General features: G+C 36.4%; 1 protein-coding gene across 1 annotated transcript in view; it reads right to left on the bottom strand.

The window, feature by feature from the left end:
* Positions 1–2,043: 2,043 nt before the first annotated feature.
* Positions 2,044–12,895, bottom strand: part of PTPRQ (protein tyrosine phosphatase receptor type Q) — a 139,421-nt gene continuing 128,569 nt past the window's right edge. Inside the window, exons 58-63 of the mRNA XM_069858203.1 lie at positions 11,884–12,018; positions 11,646–11,771; positions 9,422–9,570; positions 7,480–7,615; positions 3,789–3,912; positions 2,044–3,505 (exon numbers count right to left, since the gene is read on the bottom strand). Coding sequence (XP_069714304.1) covers positions 3,468–3,505; positions 3,789–3,912; positions 7,480–7,615; positions 9,422–9,570; positions 11,646–11,771; positions 11,884–12,018 — 708 coding nt within the window. The 3' untranslated portion in view covers positions 2,044–3,467. The remainder of the gene's footprint in view (positions 3,506–3,788; positions 3,913–7,479; positions 7,616–9,421; positions 9,571–11,645; positions 11,772–11,883; positions 12,019–12,895) is intronic.

Here is a 12,895-nt window from a genome sequence, read left to right as displayed (position 1 = left end):
ACATGTAGTATATGTTCTGAAACAGATACTTTTCAAGTTTTATTTTAATTTGCCATTAAAATATTTTCAGATAAATCTCTTCTGCCCACAGAACTCACAGGTCTTTGCATCTTGAATCTCTGCAAATTCAGGTCCACATCTAGGAGGCTCTGGAATTTCTGTATACAATAAGGAGAGCTCACTGTCATGTTACCTTAGTATGAAATATGATCGATGCATTGCTCTTTGCTGCTTTTTCTTAGTAACTACATATGAGTGTACTTTGCATTGCAGCAGTACACAGATAGTATTGCACATTTTAATACAAATTATTAATCTTTCACATAATGTTATGAAAGTAAATTACTGGATAGCTCCATGTACACAGTAAAAGCACAAGTTTGAATACACAATTATTTTTATCAACTCCTTTAACAGAATTAAGAAATGTCATAGATTTAACATATATGTAATATTCTGCTGTCTACTACTTTTGTGAATAGAACAGATCAGGTTTTGAGGGCACTGACAGCAGCCTCTTTGAATGATATCCAGCAGAATTGGCCATAGATACATATATAAAGAAAGTTACTTCTATGTATGGAGAGATATCAGTCTCCATAGAAATTGCCCAAATAATTTAATACAATATGACCTCATTTCAATACATCCTACAGAATTTGTATATTTTTCTCCAGGTTTTATTAATTCCATTTCTAATTTTGACAGAATATACTCTTGCTCTATTAGTAGCACCAAGAATCTGTAGAACACTGCGTGGCAAAATTAAAAATGAAAATGGTGCACTGCTTTATATATATATGTAAATTCTGCTTTCCTCCAGCTCTCCAGTTCTGTTAGCAGCACCACCGCAGATGCCATTACATAAGGGAAGGAGGGCTGGAAGGCAAGAGGCTACATGGAAGTTCTTTCTTCATAACTGAACAGAGGTCTGGGGCAATCTCCTGATATACGGGTGCTCCCTTCCCCCTGTAAGTCATTGGCAGGCAGACGAGAAGGTCAGCGCTGTATTTATACTGAAAACCAGATCATGGAGAGAATTGCTTGGAGAGGTTTCTTTCCCTGGCCATATATCCTATGATTTGTGGCCAGTTTATGCTGAATATTGGCTTTTACCCTATAATCAATATAAACTGTTTCAAAGTAGCATGTATCGTATTGCTCATACTAGTAGCTAAAAAGAATTCAACTGCTTGAATTGCTTTTCAGTTTTTGACTTTGCTTCTGCAGAAGAGAGTGTCACATTTTCTAGTACCATACCAAGTTGTCAGGCATGCTGCTGTAAGAGATGTTTGACCACAGGCAGGTCCCCTAAAGGAGAATGTAGGAATCTTCATCATTAAAATACTGAAGTGCATTTGGAACTTCTGGAGCTCATTTATAAGTTGCATAAGGGCTTTTAAGCTTTTTCCTCCAATCAAAAGAGGAACAACAAACATATAGATATTCCACCATTGTGGATATAAGATTATAGAAGATTATGACGCTATAATGTCAGTTTATCGCAGTACTGCGTGTACTGCTACCAAGTACAAGTACAAATAATGAAAACCATCTGTAAGTCGCTATAAGAAATTTGTCTGAATACTTTAAAGTACATGTATAATAAATGAAGAACACATGGTTCATAGAAACCAAATGAAACTAGAGCTGTACCGAATACTTTGCCAGAGACTTGAACAGCTGTGGACATCACCTCTCTCCCCCTCTACCCAGCTTTAAAAGGCATTGTTTTCTTTTTAGCTTGACAGGTGATGTTTACAATACCGTCAGTCTTCCAGAAAGACAGATTGCTCAGAATATCTCCGTTGACCATTTCCACCTCCTTAAATGCTGTCTTTTGATTTTAATTTTAGATATTTGGCACTTTGTGCTAGATTACAAAGTGTCCTCGCTGCACCACCCTTGCCAGCTTCTAGAAAGATATCAAACACCTACTGTCACTTAATGAAAAAATATCAGGTTCTATAGCATTTTCTGTCTGGCAGCTACAGTTGAGATGGAAAGTTTTGTTAGTTTACAGTTCTGTTCAGAGTGCACACAAACACAACTATCTTTGAGGGTTCTGCAGAGGTTTATCCAGCTTTCCGGAGCTTGATGCCTCAACAAGGCTATGGATTTCTTCTGTCTAAAAAGAATACACAGAACAAAGAACTCTGAGCCTCTTTGCTATCATGTTTTGCATCCTGGATTATAGTCACAGCTTTAGAATTAGTTCAGGATGATACATTTCTTTACATAGATAAAACCTTTGCAATCACATTCTTCCCCCAGTAATATCAGTTGAATACTGCCACTTCCATGTGACATCAGAGCACACAGTTTAATTATCTTCCTATAGTCTTCCTACCAGTTCTTGCTTTATTTCTCAGACAGGAGCTTCCTGCTCCTCTCATTCCTGTTTCAGATCTGTTTCCAATAATGATGATCCGTGAGAGTGGAAGATGTTACCTTTTATTAAATCTCTCTGTATAAGTTACCGTACTTTTCAGTGTCTACAGTGATTTGCCAAATCTGAGAAAGGAGCAACAACTTTTTCATTTGACAACTCTGTGTTCTAAAATAAATTGCTATTAAATTTTGAGTAACCTTTCAAAATATAGTGTTATATTTAAGAAATGTGAATAATTAATAAACATTCTATTACTCAAGTCAGTCTAACATGCATTACAATATATAATAAACTTATAGTTTTACTTTGATTTATCTGCTTGAAAAAGTAGCGAGAATGTAAAATACTTCCTTCAGCACCGAACATATGCAATCACCATTGTATATTTAAAAAAACAACCCGCTGATTATAAGATAGCTTAAAGAGCCCCAAGTGTCCCTGAAGAGCTACTGTGTGCTGTGTAAAAGCTGAATAATCCTCCCCATGTCAGAAGGTGACTCTTCAGCTGTTCAGGATCATGAGCTGACATGCTACTACTTGTAAAAGAAGATTCAAAACACAAGAACATACAGTTAGGTAAAGATCATTGTGGTGGTATTAGAATTAGTCTGCAAGAGTTGACAACACTGAAACCAATCTAGCAAGAATGAATCAAGGAATTGTAGCTTTTACTTAAAATCGAACCAAAAAACCCACAGCAAATTCACATCAAAATAAGTTCAATGGGAAGATGAGATTTTTACATCATATTTGGCTCATATTTCTTCTTTTACAAATGCAACTGGAAAAAAGGAATATGTTCAAACATATTTTCTATTTAAATACATACTGAATGCAGTGTTCATTTAACACCAGAAGTGCAGTCTGTGCAAAAGTACTCCAAAGTGTTATTGCTTACTGATCTGAATAAAATACTTTAACATATTTACGAAGGCACATTGATAGAAGAAAAGCTGTTGCAATCATCCGTGTTTGTTTTAATCATCAAAATAGGGGAATTCGCTTTGGCCCCTGTGCTTAGAAAAATATGGATTTGATTTTCAAAATCTCATTATCTTTAATATTTAGTCTCTATTTACATGGTAGTTTCTTCCCATTCAAGCTCCACATCACCTGCAAAAGAGACAGATATATCACATTAACCTATCTTGTAAACAAACAGCAACTAACTGCAGGTTACTATTTCAGCTGTGTTTAAAAAACCACACAGGAAAGAAAGTGTAAAGCTTGAGCAATGACTTAAAATGAGGGAGACTTTTGGTCAGCAAAATGCTAGATATTTACACTTCTGCAGCCAAAAAACGCATGTAAAAGTACTTGTTTCTGCGTTTTAGTCTGGACAAGTCAACACACCTGCTATCAAAAAAGTATTTTGAGACAACCTATATCTCCTTACCTTCCATGGCATCCAGAGAGTCCATCTTTTGCAGTGCTGAATAATTTACAAAACATACGTTCTGACTACTTCCCTTGCTTGTCAACAGATCCAATACACATTGATGCAAAAATATGTATTGTGCCTGTAAGATGTGAATTTAAAGACGTTTGATTAGAAGAAAAATGTACTTTTAACACTAAAAATGTTTTATTCTTTTATATATATAGATCTTCTCAAAGTAACTGCAATTTATCTCCACAATCTCAACAGTTTGATGATCATATCCGATATGCCTGAGCTGATTTAATTAATTATGAGGTGTAATGTGTGAGAATTTGCCAAAACATGTCAGTTCTTATACCCAGTAAGATATATGAAATTAAACTAATCATAACTGAGACTAATAGGCTGTTGCACAATTTTCTGTAAAGGTTTCCTCTATTAAAATATGTTTGATTACTTCTTGTCACTGGATTCAGACTAAAACTGCACTGCACAAATGTAATATTTAGATAAGAAAATCTTCCCCTTTCTAACATACAGGAAACCAGCAGGGTGCACTCAAATGCAGAAGTTCAAGTAAATCTACATGTTCTAGGAACATGCACCATTGCTAAGAGAAAAAAAAACCAACATGATATTTTTAGTGATACTTGTAAGACTGTAGTGTTATTTTTGATCAGGCTATAATGCAAATAGTGGGCAATTAAAGTTAATCTCTCTTCCAAGGACATAAAGGAACTCCAGGTAACGATTACTGAAATGAGAAAAATAAAAGAAGGCAATGTAAGCATGAAATAAAAAATGAAATAGAAAAATGAAAACAAATAGAAAGAAAAAAAATGGATAAAGCATATCTTCACACAGAAGAATTACTGTGTACGCAGATGCAGAAAATGAACCAGATCACAATATCACAGATTTGTTTAGGTTGGAAGGGGCCTCTTGAGATCACGTAGTGCAACTTCCAGTGCTCAAGCTGGGTCAGGTAAAGCATGTTGCCCAGGACCTCATCCAGATGGGGTGTGAACATCTCCACAGGTAAATACATTAGTGTAATCTTTCTGCTCAACAACTGCTATTTTGTGTCAGAACTGCTGCAAATTTTCAATTCAAGTGTCTCAAATTTATAAAGGAAAATTTGGTTACAAGGAAATGTTTTAGAGTCACAGCTCCAGAACCATAGGTAATTAAAACAGACTATCACAGGTCTCTGTTACGCTCTTCAATAGATTGCTTACTGAAGAAATGGCACAGCATTACTTCAAACTAGCCTTTGTACTTGGCTTGGCAAGATGATTAACAGTTCCACTCGATAAATATGAATTCCTAGAATGAATTTCTTGAGTTTCATTGAAGTTCAGATTGACTATTCCAATTCAGAAGGCAGATTCTGAAAGCCCTATAATCTCTTGCATTCATACACTTGTGAGCATGTAGCACTGAAAATTGTTCTGGGTTTACAAGCAGAAAGTGAAGTGGGATGCCTGGGAGATGTATGTGTGACAAATTATATTCCCAGTTACAATTAATGCCATTTTTAATTATTTGAAAGTCTTTTTATGGTTGGAAGTGGGAGAGAGAATAAAAAAGTTCACTAGAGATTAGGTTATGCGCTTTACCTGTAGTCCAAGGGCAGGCCTTGGAAACATACAGCCCCCCCAGGATATTGAAATGATATCCACATTAAGGAATTAAACAGTGTCTGTACACTGCCAGCCAGTAGAATTTGACCATCTAAACTACTTCAAATTTTTGGATAGTCCCTTGCATAGTTTTGATCCATATGAACCAACACCATCTTAAATAATTTCCTGGTGTGCTTCAGGAGTTACGGCAGATTATGAGTCATTCTCTATCTATAGAGAACTTGGATGTGTCTATCTTTTGTGAAGAGAGGTGTTTAATTGCACAGATGTGGGCCATTCTGTCCCCACTGGCTAAAATAATGGGGAGTGACTCTGTTGGCAAATGGAAAACGATTTTGAAGCTATAATCAAGCAAAAAGCAAGTCTAAGCACAAACAGGTTTTATTTATTTAACTCATAGATCTTACAGACAGTTTGACTGAAGGATCTCTAAACTCAGTTCTGGGAAAGAATTGCTCCTCTCTTTATATCTTTTGTGTTGATCACACAAAATCTGAATTATAGAATACTACAGTGTTTTATTACAGAACTGTCAAAATAGCTTAACTACTGAATCCACCATAAAACATTACAAGATTTGTTTCTCTTTGGGCGAGTTTTAGTGCTGACTTGCATTTTTTTGTCTTGCAAGCATGAGCTAGAAATGACCTGGTCAGAGAATAACCTGTCTGAAGATTTTGCAGCTAGCATATAGATTGATACTTGAAATTGGAACTATGAGACTGTTGTCTTCCATTGCATTCTGGCACGTCTTTCTCTAGCCTCTGCCAAAATACATAAATGAAGAGGTACACAACAATAATACACATTTTAAAAGTGTACAATGATATTATAAAATACCTCACTCGTTTAAGATTTTATTTTGTGAGATCTCCCATTAAATTGTCTTCCAGCCTTTACCTTAATTGCAGATGATTCCATTTCTAGTTAAAAGTGTAAAACAACTACCAAAAATAGTATTTCCAAAATTCATCATCACAGGAAAGTCCTGGCAATTGTTTAGCTGCATTAAAACTTCAAAAGGAAAAATAGAAACTAACTGATAATAAGAGAGTGCCTTACAAGAAACAGCATGATACAGCATCACCAGAAGTTCTCAATAAATCTGAAATTCAGTTGCTGCAGAGACATTGTTTGTGTATTCTGACATGACACAGAACAGCAGAATTACATTCCTATTGGAACAAGTCTCCTTTCATTAAAATCAATTGAAATCCAACAGTCCTGTGGAAGTTCATCCTGAAACTGCGTACCCATACTGAGAAGTTGGTAAGGCTTCAGGCAAGCAGCCTTGTGTCAGATCTGGTCTGCAGGTGACTTATGGCCAGAAGCCTTATGCAAATACAGCCAGATTTCCATTCCACTAGGAGTTGAGGATCATCTTTACATTTTGTTTTACATTTTAACATTTTACATCTGTTGCACTCCTTTCTGCAAGTACTCACACCTCCAGGTACAGCACAGGTCTTCCTTACCAGCAGGTCATCTCTAACTTATATCCATACTCAATAAGTCTGCTAGAAATGAACTTTCTTAGACCCTGAACCCACCATTGCCTTAATTTTGCCAACTTTGAAGTCTGTGCTTAATTTTATCCAAATGTGATATTTTATGCAAAGCAATTTAAAAAGAATCAAGGAATCATTAATGAGGGCAGAGGTAAATGAGTATTTAAAATTTTTGGAGGATTATGCTGCCTATACATACACAAAAAATACAACTAAGTAGTAAAGTCAAATTAAGTAGTGTATGAGGTTATCCATTTTTTATTTAGCAACTTTTATTCACCTAGAACTTGAAATGACCCTTCTCAAAGTCTAAGAAATTATGGTTATGTTCTAAAAACTAAATCTCAGCACTCTTTTCAACACTTTGGCCAAATTTACTTAAACAGATGCAGAGAATACATTTGCACAACGCTTGAAATCCAAGTAGAATCAAGACTTGGTAGAAAATGTACTAGGTGGCTGATTGTTATGAACTTTCTAGTCTTGTTTAGATGATCAGATGAATAACTTTTAACAATAGAAAAAGAAAATAGATAAATATATAAATCTTACCAGATTCTGTACCATACACATTCTTTCCCTTCTTAACTCAGCTACAAGCCCATAGATATCCACAAAATCATGATCATTTACATGTTGGGTTAAATGGTCAAGTGCAATATAAACACCTGTTCTTCCAACACCAGCACTGCAAACATAATACATAAGATAAAATTATCTCTTTTTCTGTTAATTTTTTAAATATAAAATATTTTCTTTGACTATTCTGGTTAAATTGAGTTTATTGTGAAAAGAAAATGTTGGGAAAAAAAATGAAATAATTTTCAGTATCTATTTTCGTGTATCTGTGTGTCTCCTTGCTGAATGAGATCCAGTGAAATATGGATTTGAGCCATGTGATTATTTTTATTTTACAAGGGGTTGCATCAGACAAATAAGATAACTAAACCAAACATGAATACATGGAAAAATGGTCGTAAAGCTTTTCTGTGAATTTTCCAGAGCTCATTAATTCAAAGAAAAAAATAAAACCCACAAGATTCTGTGAAACCACACTGTGATGTTTGAAACAAAACAACATGGGATCAAACAAAATATTTAAAAGAAAAATCTAAAAAAACATTTAAAAGAAAATACTTTCAAAAGAGGATAAGTGTGCAGGACTTGCTGGTAGCTGGTATTGTATTCTTTAAAGGTTTGAAAATGAGCAGGATTTTTGCAAAATCACTACCAGACTTCACTGCAGTTGGTGTAATAAATGCAGGGTCCACCACTGCAGGTAATCAGGAAATATATAGCTAAACTCTCTTGAACCTGTGAGATCTAATGACCAGAAAGTAATTAATGAGTTTTTTGGGTAGAAGAACACACACTGCTACTTTATAAGCATCAGGAATTTGAGGATAGATGGAGCACCTGGCCCATGCTGGCCTCTTTACATCTCTGTGTTGTGAAAAGGGGACAGGACTCATTGCAGAAGGGCCTCAGAGTACACAAGCATCCACAAAACAAGAATATCATGTAGTTCTCTCCTGTAAGAGTCTCTCTGGCCCCTGAAGTAGAGGGAAATATAAAACAGTAAACAACAATGATATCAAATAAAATGAGGCTTTGTGACCCATTGTGGATGGCATCTGTAGGGAACTGAGGACGGATAAAAAGAATTCTCATGCGTGATAAACTGAATGGTTAGGAAAGAGATTTGTGGCACCAAAACCAGCCTTTCCTTCCACATATTTCCAGACTAATGCTGAGAATGAGGCAAAGAAAGAATCAATCACAGACCTCTGAGTTCAGGTCACTATTTTGGAGCTTGCCCACACATTTGGTGGGAACACTGGCCTGCATAAAAAATGCAGACACACTCACCACCTTCCTGAAGACTTAGCTTTCCCACACACACTTACTCTTTGAAATAGCAGTTCAAGGGTGTTGAGAATGAAATCAATGGGAACTATGACAGCTGAACACCTCTAACCGCTAGGCCACTTATTTAAGACCCTAAATATAGTTTTTAGCTGTTTATGGTCATCCAGGCTTGAAATTTGCAAATACTTATTCTTATTTGTCATTCTCTATTGATCCCAAATAGTTTCTTCCTCTTGTCATGTGACATGTACACTTTAAATACAATTTTTAGTACTTATTTCTTAAGTTGAGTTATAATTACAATAGAAGTAATTAAAATCAACATGTCAGGTGCTATTCCTCCTCTTAGGATAAAGAGGAAAATTGAGATAAGTGCAGCAGTACCTTGTGATGGCTGTTGAAAGAACTATTTCATTGACACCACCTCAATGGGATTTCCACAAATGGAAGAACAGACACACTTTGATATTTTACTTCCTATAAAGGACTAAGGAGCACTGCTAGAGAAATCTTGACTGCTGTCCACAGAAGAACCATACCTGTGCACTCAGTTTTCATTGCTGTTGTTCTGGCAACTTCCCTGAAAATACAAGATATTAAATGAAGATTAGGTGAATATATTTACCTGCAGTGAACCACCATTGGTGTATTATCACGTGCTCTACTTGCACGGATGAGTTTTACAAAATGGATAATAGGTGCAGTAGTTTCAGGGACTCCATGTTCTGGCCAAGAAGTAAAGTTACACTGCCGCACCACCATGCAATCTCCATGCTGAAAAATATAAAATAAGGCATTTTTTTTCAGGAGAACCGTGACAGAAGATCCAGTAAGCTATATGTAACCTTCTCAGCAGTTTCATGTAAAAAGAAAAGTCAGAATAGCATAACAATTATATGATATATTTCTATCAAGGGATATTTTGTTGTGCACAGATCTTACAGCAGGTTTTTTGAGAGACGGCAGCAAGTCCATCTGTCAAGAAGTGCTAAAGACTTCTGCAGTCCGTCTCTGTTTGACTTCAATCACTAAATCAATGTAATTTGTAGAATACAGGTTGAAGTTTCTATGGCTCATTCAGCAGGATAGTGAACTGGGACAACAAATTTATTTAGGGAAAAGCAACCATTCTAGGACTGATCTAATGCACTGAAGGCAAACTTGTATAAGTTGGTAAACACAGATACATTTTCTAAGTCTCTGGTGCCCTGTTGAGCAGAGCAACATACTAACTAAACAAAGGTGCTCATTATGATCTGATATCAAAATTAACTATGAAGGACATAAGAATAAAAGCTCAGCATCATGCTAAAGGCCTTTGTAGACCAATATCCTGTTTTGAACAGTAGTCAAGGAAAAATCTGAGCAAAAATTCTAGAACAGAACAACAATGTATCTACAGATCCACGGAATATCTGACTGCCTCAGTCAGAGATGGTATCTCAAAGTTTAATAGTACTTGTAAAAATTTTCTTCTACTAATTTCTCCAGATTTTATGAAGCCCTCTAAATTTTTAGCATTCAGGATATCTTGCAGCAAGGAGTACCAGAGTTTAATTAACTGTTGTGTAATGAACCAGGTCCTGTTTAAAAAAATATTTTGAACCAAGCACTTGCTCTTTTCATATTGCTAGAAACACTGAAAAACTGTGATCAGTTATGCGTGGCAACCACTTTTGGTCTATATTTTTAAAAGTGATCACCATAAAACCAAAACAGAAATGACTTTGGTTGCAATATGGCAAAAATTGTGAATGGTTTGCCTCACATATGCTTTTTACCTTCACTGGAAGATCATGAAGAATCCATCCATTTGTGAATGAAAGACGAAGTACAATCTTAAAGCTAGCAACATGGCACACTTTATTATGTGCTTATAGAGCACGTAGCTTCTTGTGCAGTGTAGTTCAGCTATAGTAAATGGACCACTTACTCAATTCAGGTTATGTTTTGTTTTCTTTTCAGCATCACCCTGATTAACACCGGTGACCACATATTGCTGGCACACATTTTTGCTCTAAATATTTTTTTTTCCAGTCTTGCTTTCACTATGTCTACTTTCAACTGAAAAGAGTTTATCTTCTCTGACTCATTTTTAAATGTTGAATTGTTCTGTACTATGTGCACATTTCCTTATGTGGTGACCACAGAGACAATACCCTAACAGCTGTGTTTCTTTTATCACATGCACATGCCACAGGATGGTAATGTATGTATTTAGATAGCTGAGTTCAGGTCCTAGGATCCATCCGCACTGCATACAACACAGGTCAATGATGGGAGTGCCAAAGAAGGCTGACATCGTCTTGGATCATTATGTGCAGATTGCTTTCTGGTCCCACCTGCCGCTCTGACTTAACGCTGGGCGCTAATTTTTCCAAAGAGTGGAAACTGTAGTTGTGGATCATGACAAAGATGATTATCTATGCTGTACCCCTCACCTCCCTTCCCAGCACAAAGAGTGGGAGTAATACTTATGATTCTCATTTATATTGGGTGAATCTCCTGGGGGTGGAGGCCAATACGGCTGGTGGTACAACGCAAAACAGCTGCACTGCGCCAGAGAATCTTGCCCTTTAATCTGAGAGGGATACATTAAAAGGGATTTGTTCGATCTCAGAATGGTTAGGATTACTCCTTTCTAGAAGAGACAACTGAGGTGTCCAAATAGAAACTTCACCTCCCACAAGACCAGAGGTTCAGTAACCTTGATAGGCTCTTCACAGCATGTCAGCCACATATCTGAGCAATTTGTGACAGAACCTGCAGAAAATTCTCAGGGGAAAATAAAAAATGTTCTTTGAGATATTAGATATGTTTTATTGAATCAGCTTTCAGTTCTGACTTACCCTTTCAATTTTTAGATCTCTGATAGTCCAGTCCATTTGAGCATCTTCCATCAATTTAGTAATCACTATATCCCCAAACACAGTCACTGGTTTATTATCTTCTGGCCAGTACTGATGACATCTTATCTGCAGGGAGATGATTGCTAATTAACAATGACCATATTAAAATCTTCACAGAGAGTACATACAAAATTTCCAGTTATATCAAATGCTATTAATTAGTATGGTGGTAACTTACCCGTCCTTTTTCAAAACATTGTGTAAGCATCACAAGTGTTTTTGCCCTTGTCTCCCATACCATTCTCCAGAAATCCCCCACAGTTCCTGGTAATGGTCCCTGAGTCGCAATAAACTCATTTGGACACAAATAACCCTGAGAAAAAGAAAATATTTAATACAAAATGATTGGCAAGTAAAAAAAGAGTTTGTATGTACAGTTGTGCATGTAGGTAGCACGCGTAAGACTAGAGCCTACTAAACAAATTGGCATAGACCTGCCTGATCATTCCATGGCAGACGGCCTTCAAAACCTAAGGAAGTAATGGCATTTTTTTGCATTGTGTAGATTGGATATGAACCAACACTCTAATAAAGTTTGGGGAATGTAATCCCAACAGAAGCACATTTAGCAGAGAAATTGTAGGGACATCAGGTGAGTAATTCCTATTATCTAAGCATTCATATTTGCCTCACTGCAGATCCAGCCAGAGGCTGTCAAGAACTATGTCAGAAGGCAGCCAGTGCAGTAGTATTAATTAGTGCTAAGGAGCAGTGGAGCCAGGGGAGCAACTAAGGACTGCTCTGAGAGCTAGTGCTAGCTACACACCACACTGATGACCTTGTTCTTCCAGTGACTGTCAGTGACTGTCCCTGTAACCTAGAGACGGAGCTTACTCAAACAAATGATTTCTGATAATCCGTCTCTGAGAAATCTACTGTAGTGGTTGACTTTTATTTTAGTGTTGGCTTCTGCCGTTTATTTAATTTATAAATTTATGTAAATCTTGTGGAGAAGGAAGTTTGTTGAAAAAAAATCTATGTAAATGCTGTTGATGCATGGGTTCTCATGGATCTATTTCCTCAAAGAAACTAAGTGTACCCTACAAAAGCTGTTGTGTACTACAGAATGTCTAAAACAACAAGAGCTATAACAGCAATAAATTTATGCTATAGAGCTACCAGTCTGTAATATCAAAAAGTTCTGTTTATTGCTCAAAACAACTGACATAGTGGTTTATAGCACCCCTGAA

This window comes from Phaenicophaeus curvirostris, chromosome 1, assembly GCF_032191515.1.
Source record: "Phaenicophaeus curvirostris isolate KB17595 chromosome 1, BPBGC_Pcur_1.0, whole genome shotgun sequence".
NCBI classification, from domain to species: domain Eukaryota; kingdom Metazoa; phylum Chordata; class Aves; order Cuculiformes; family Cuculidae; genus Phaenicophaeus; species Phaenicophaeus curvirostris.
The sequence above is the reverse complement of the archived record's forward strand: the minus strand, read 5'-3'. Positions and strand labels throughout refer to the sequence as shown.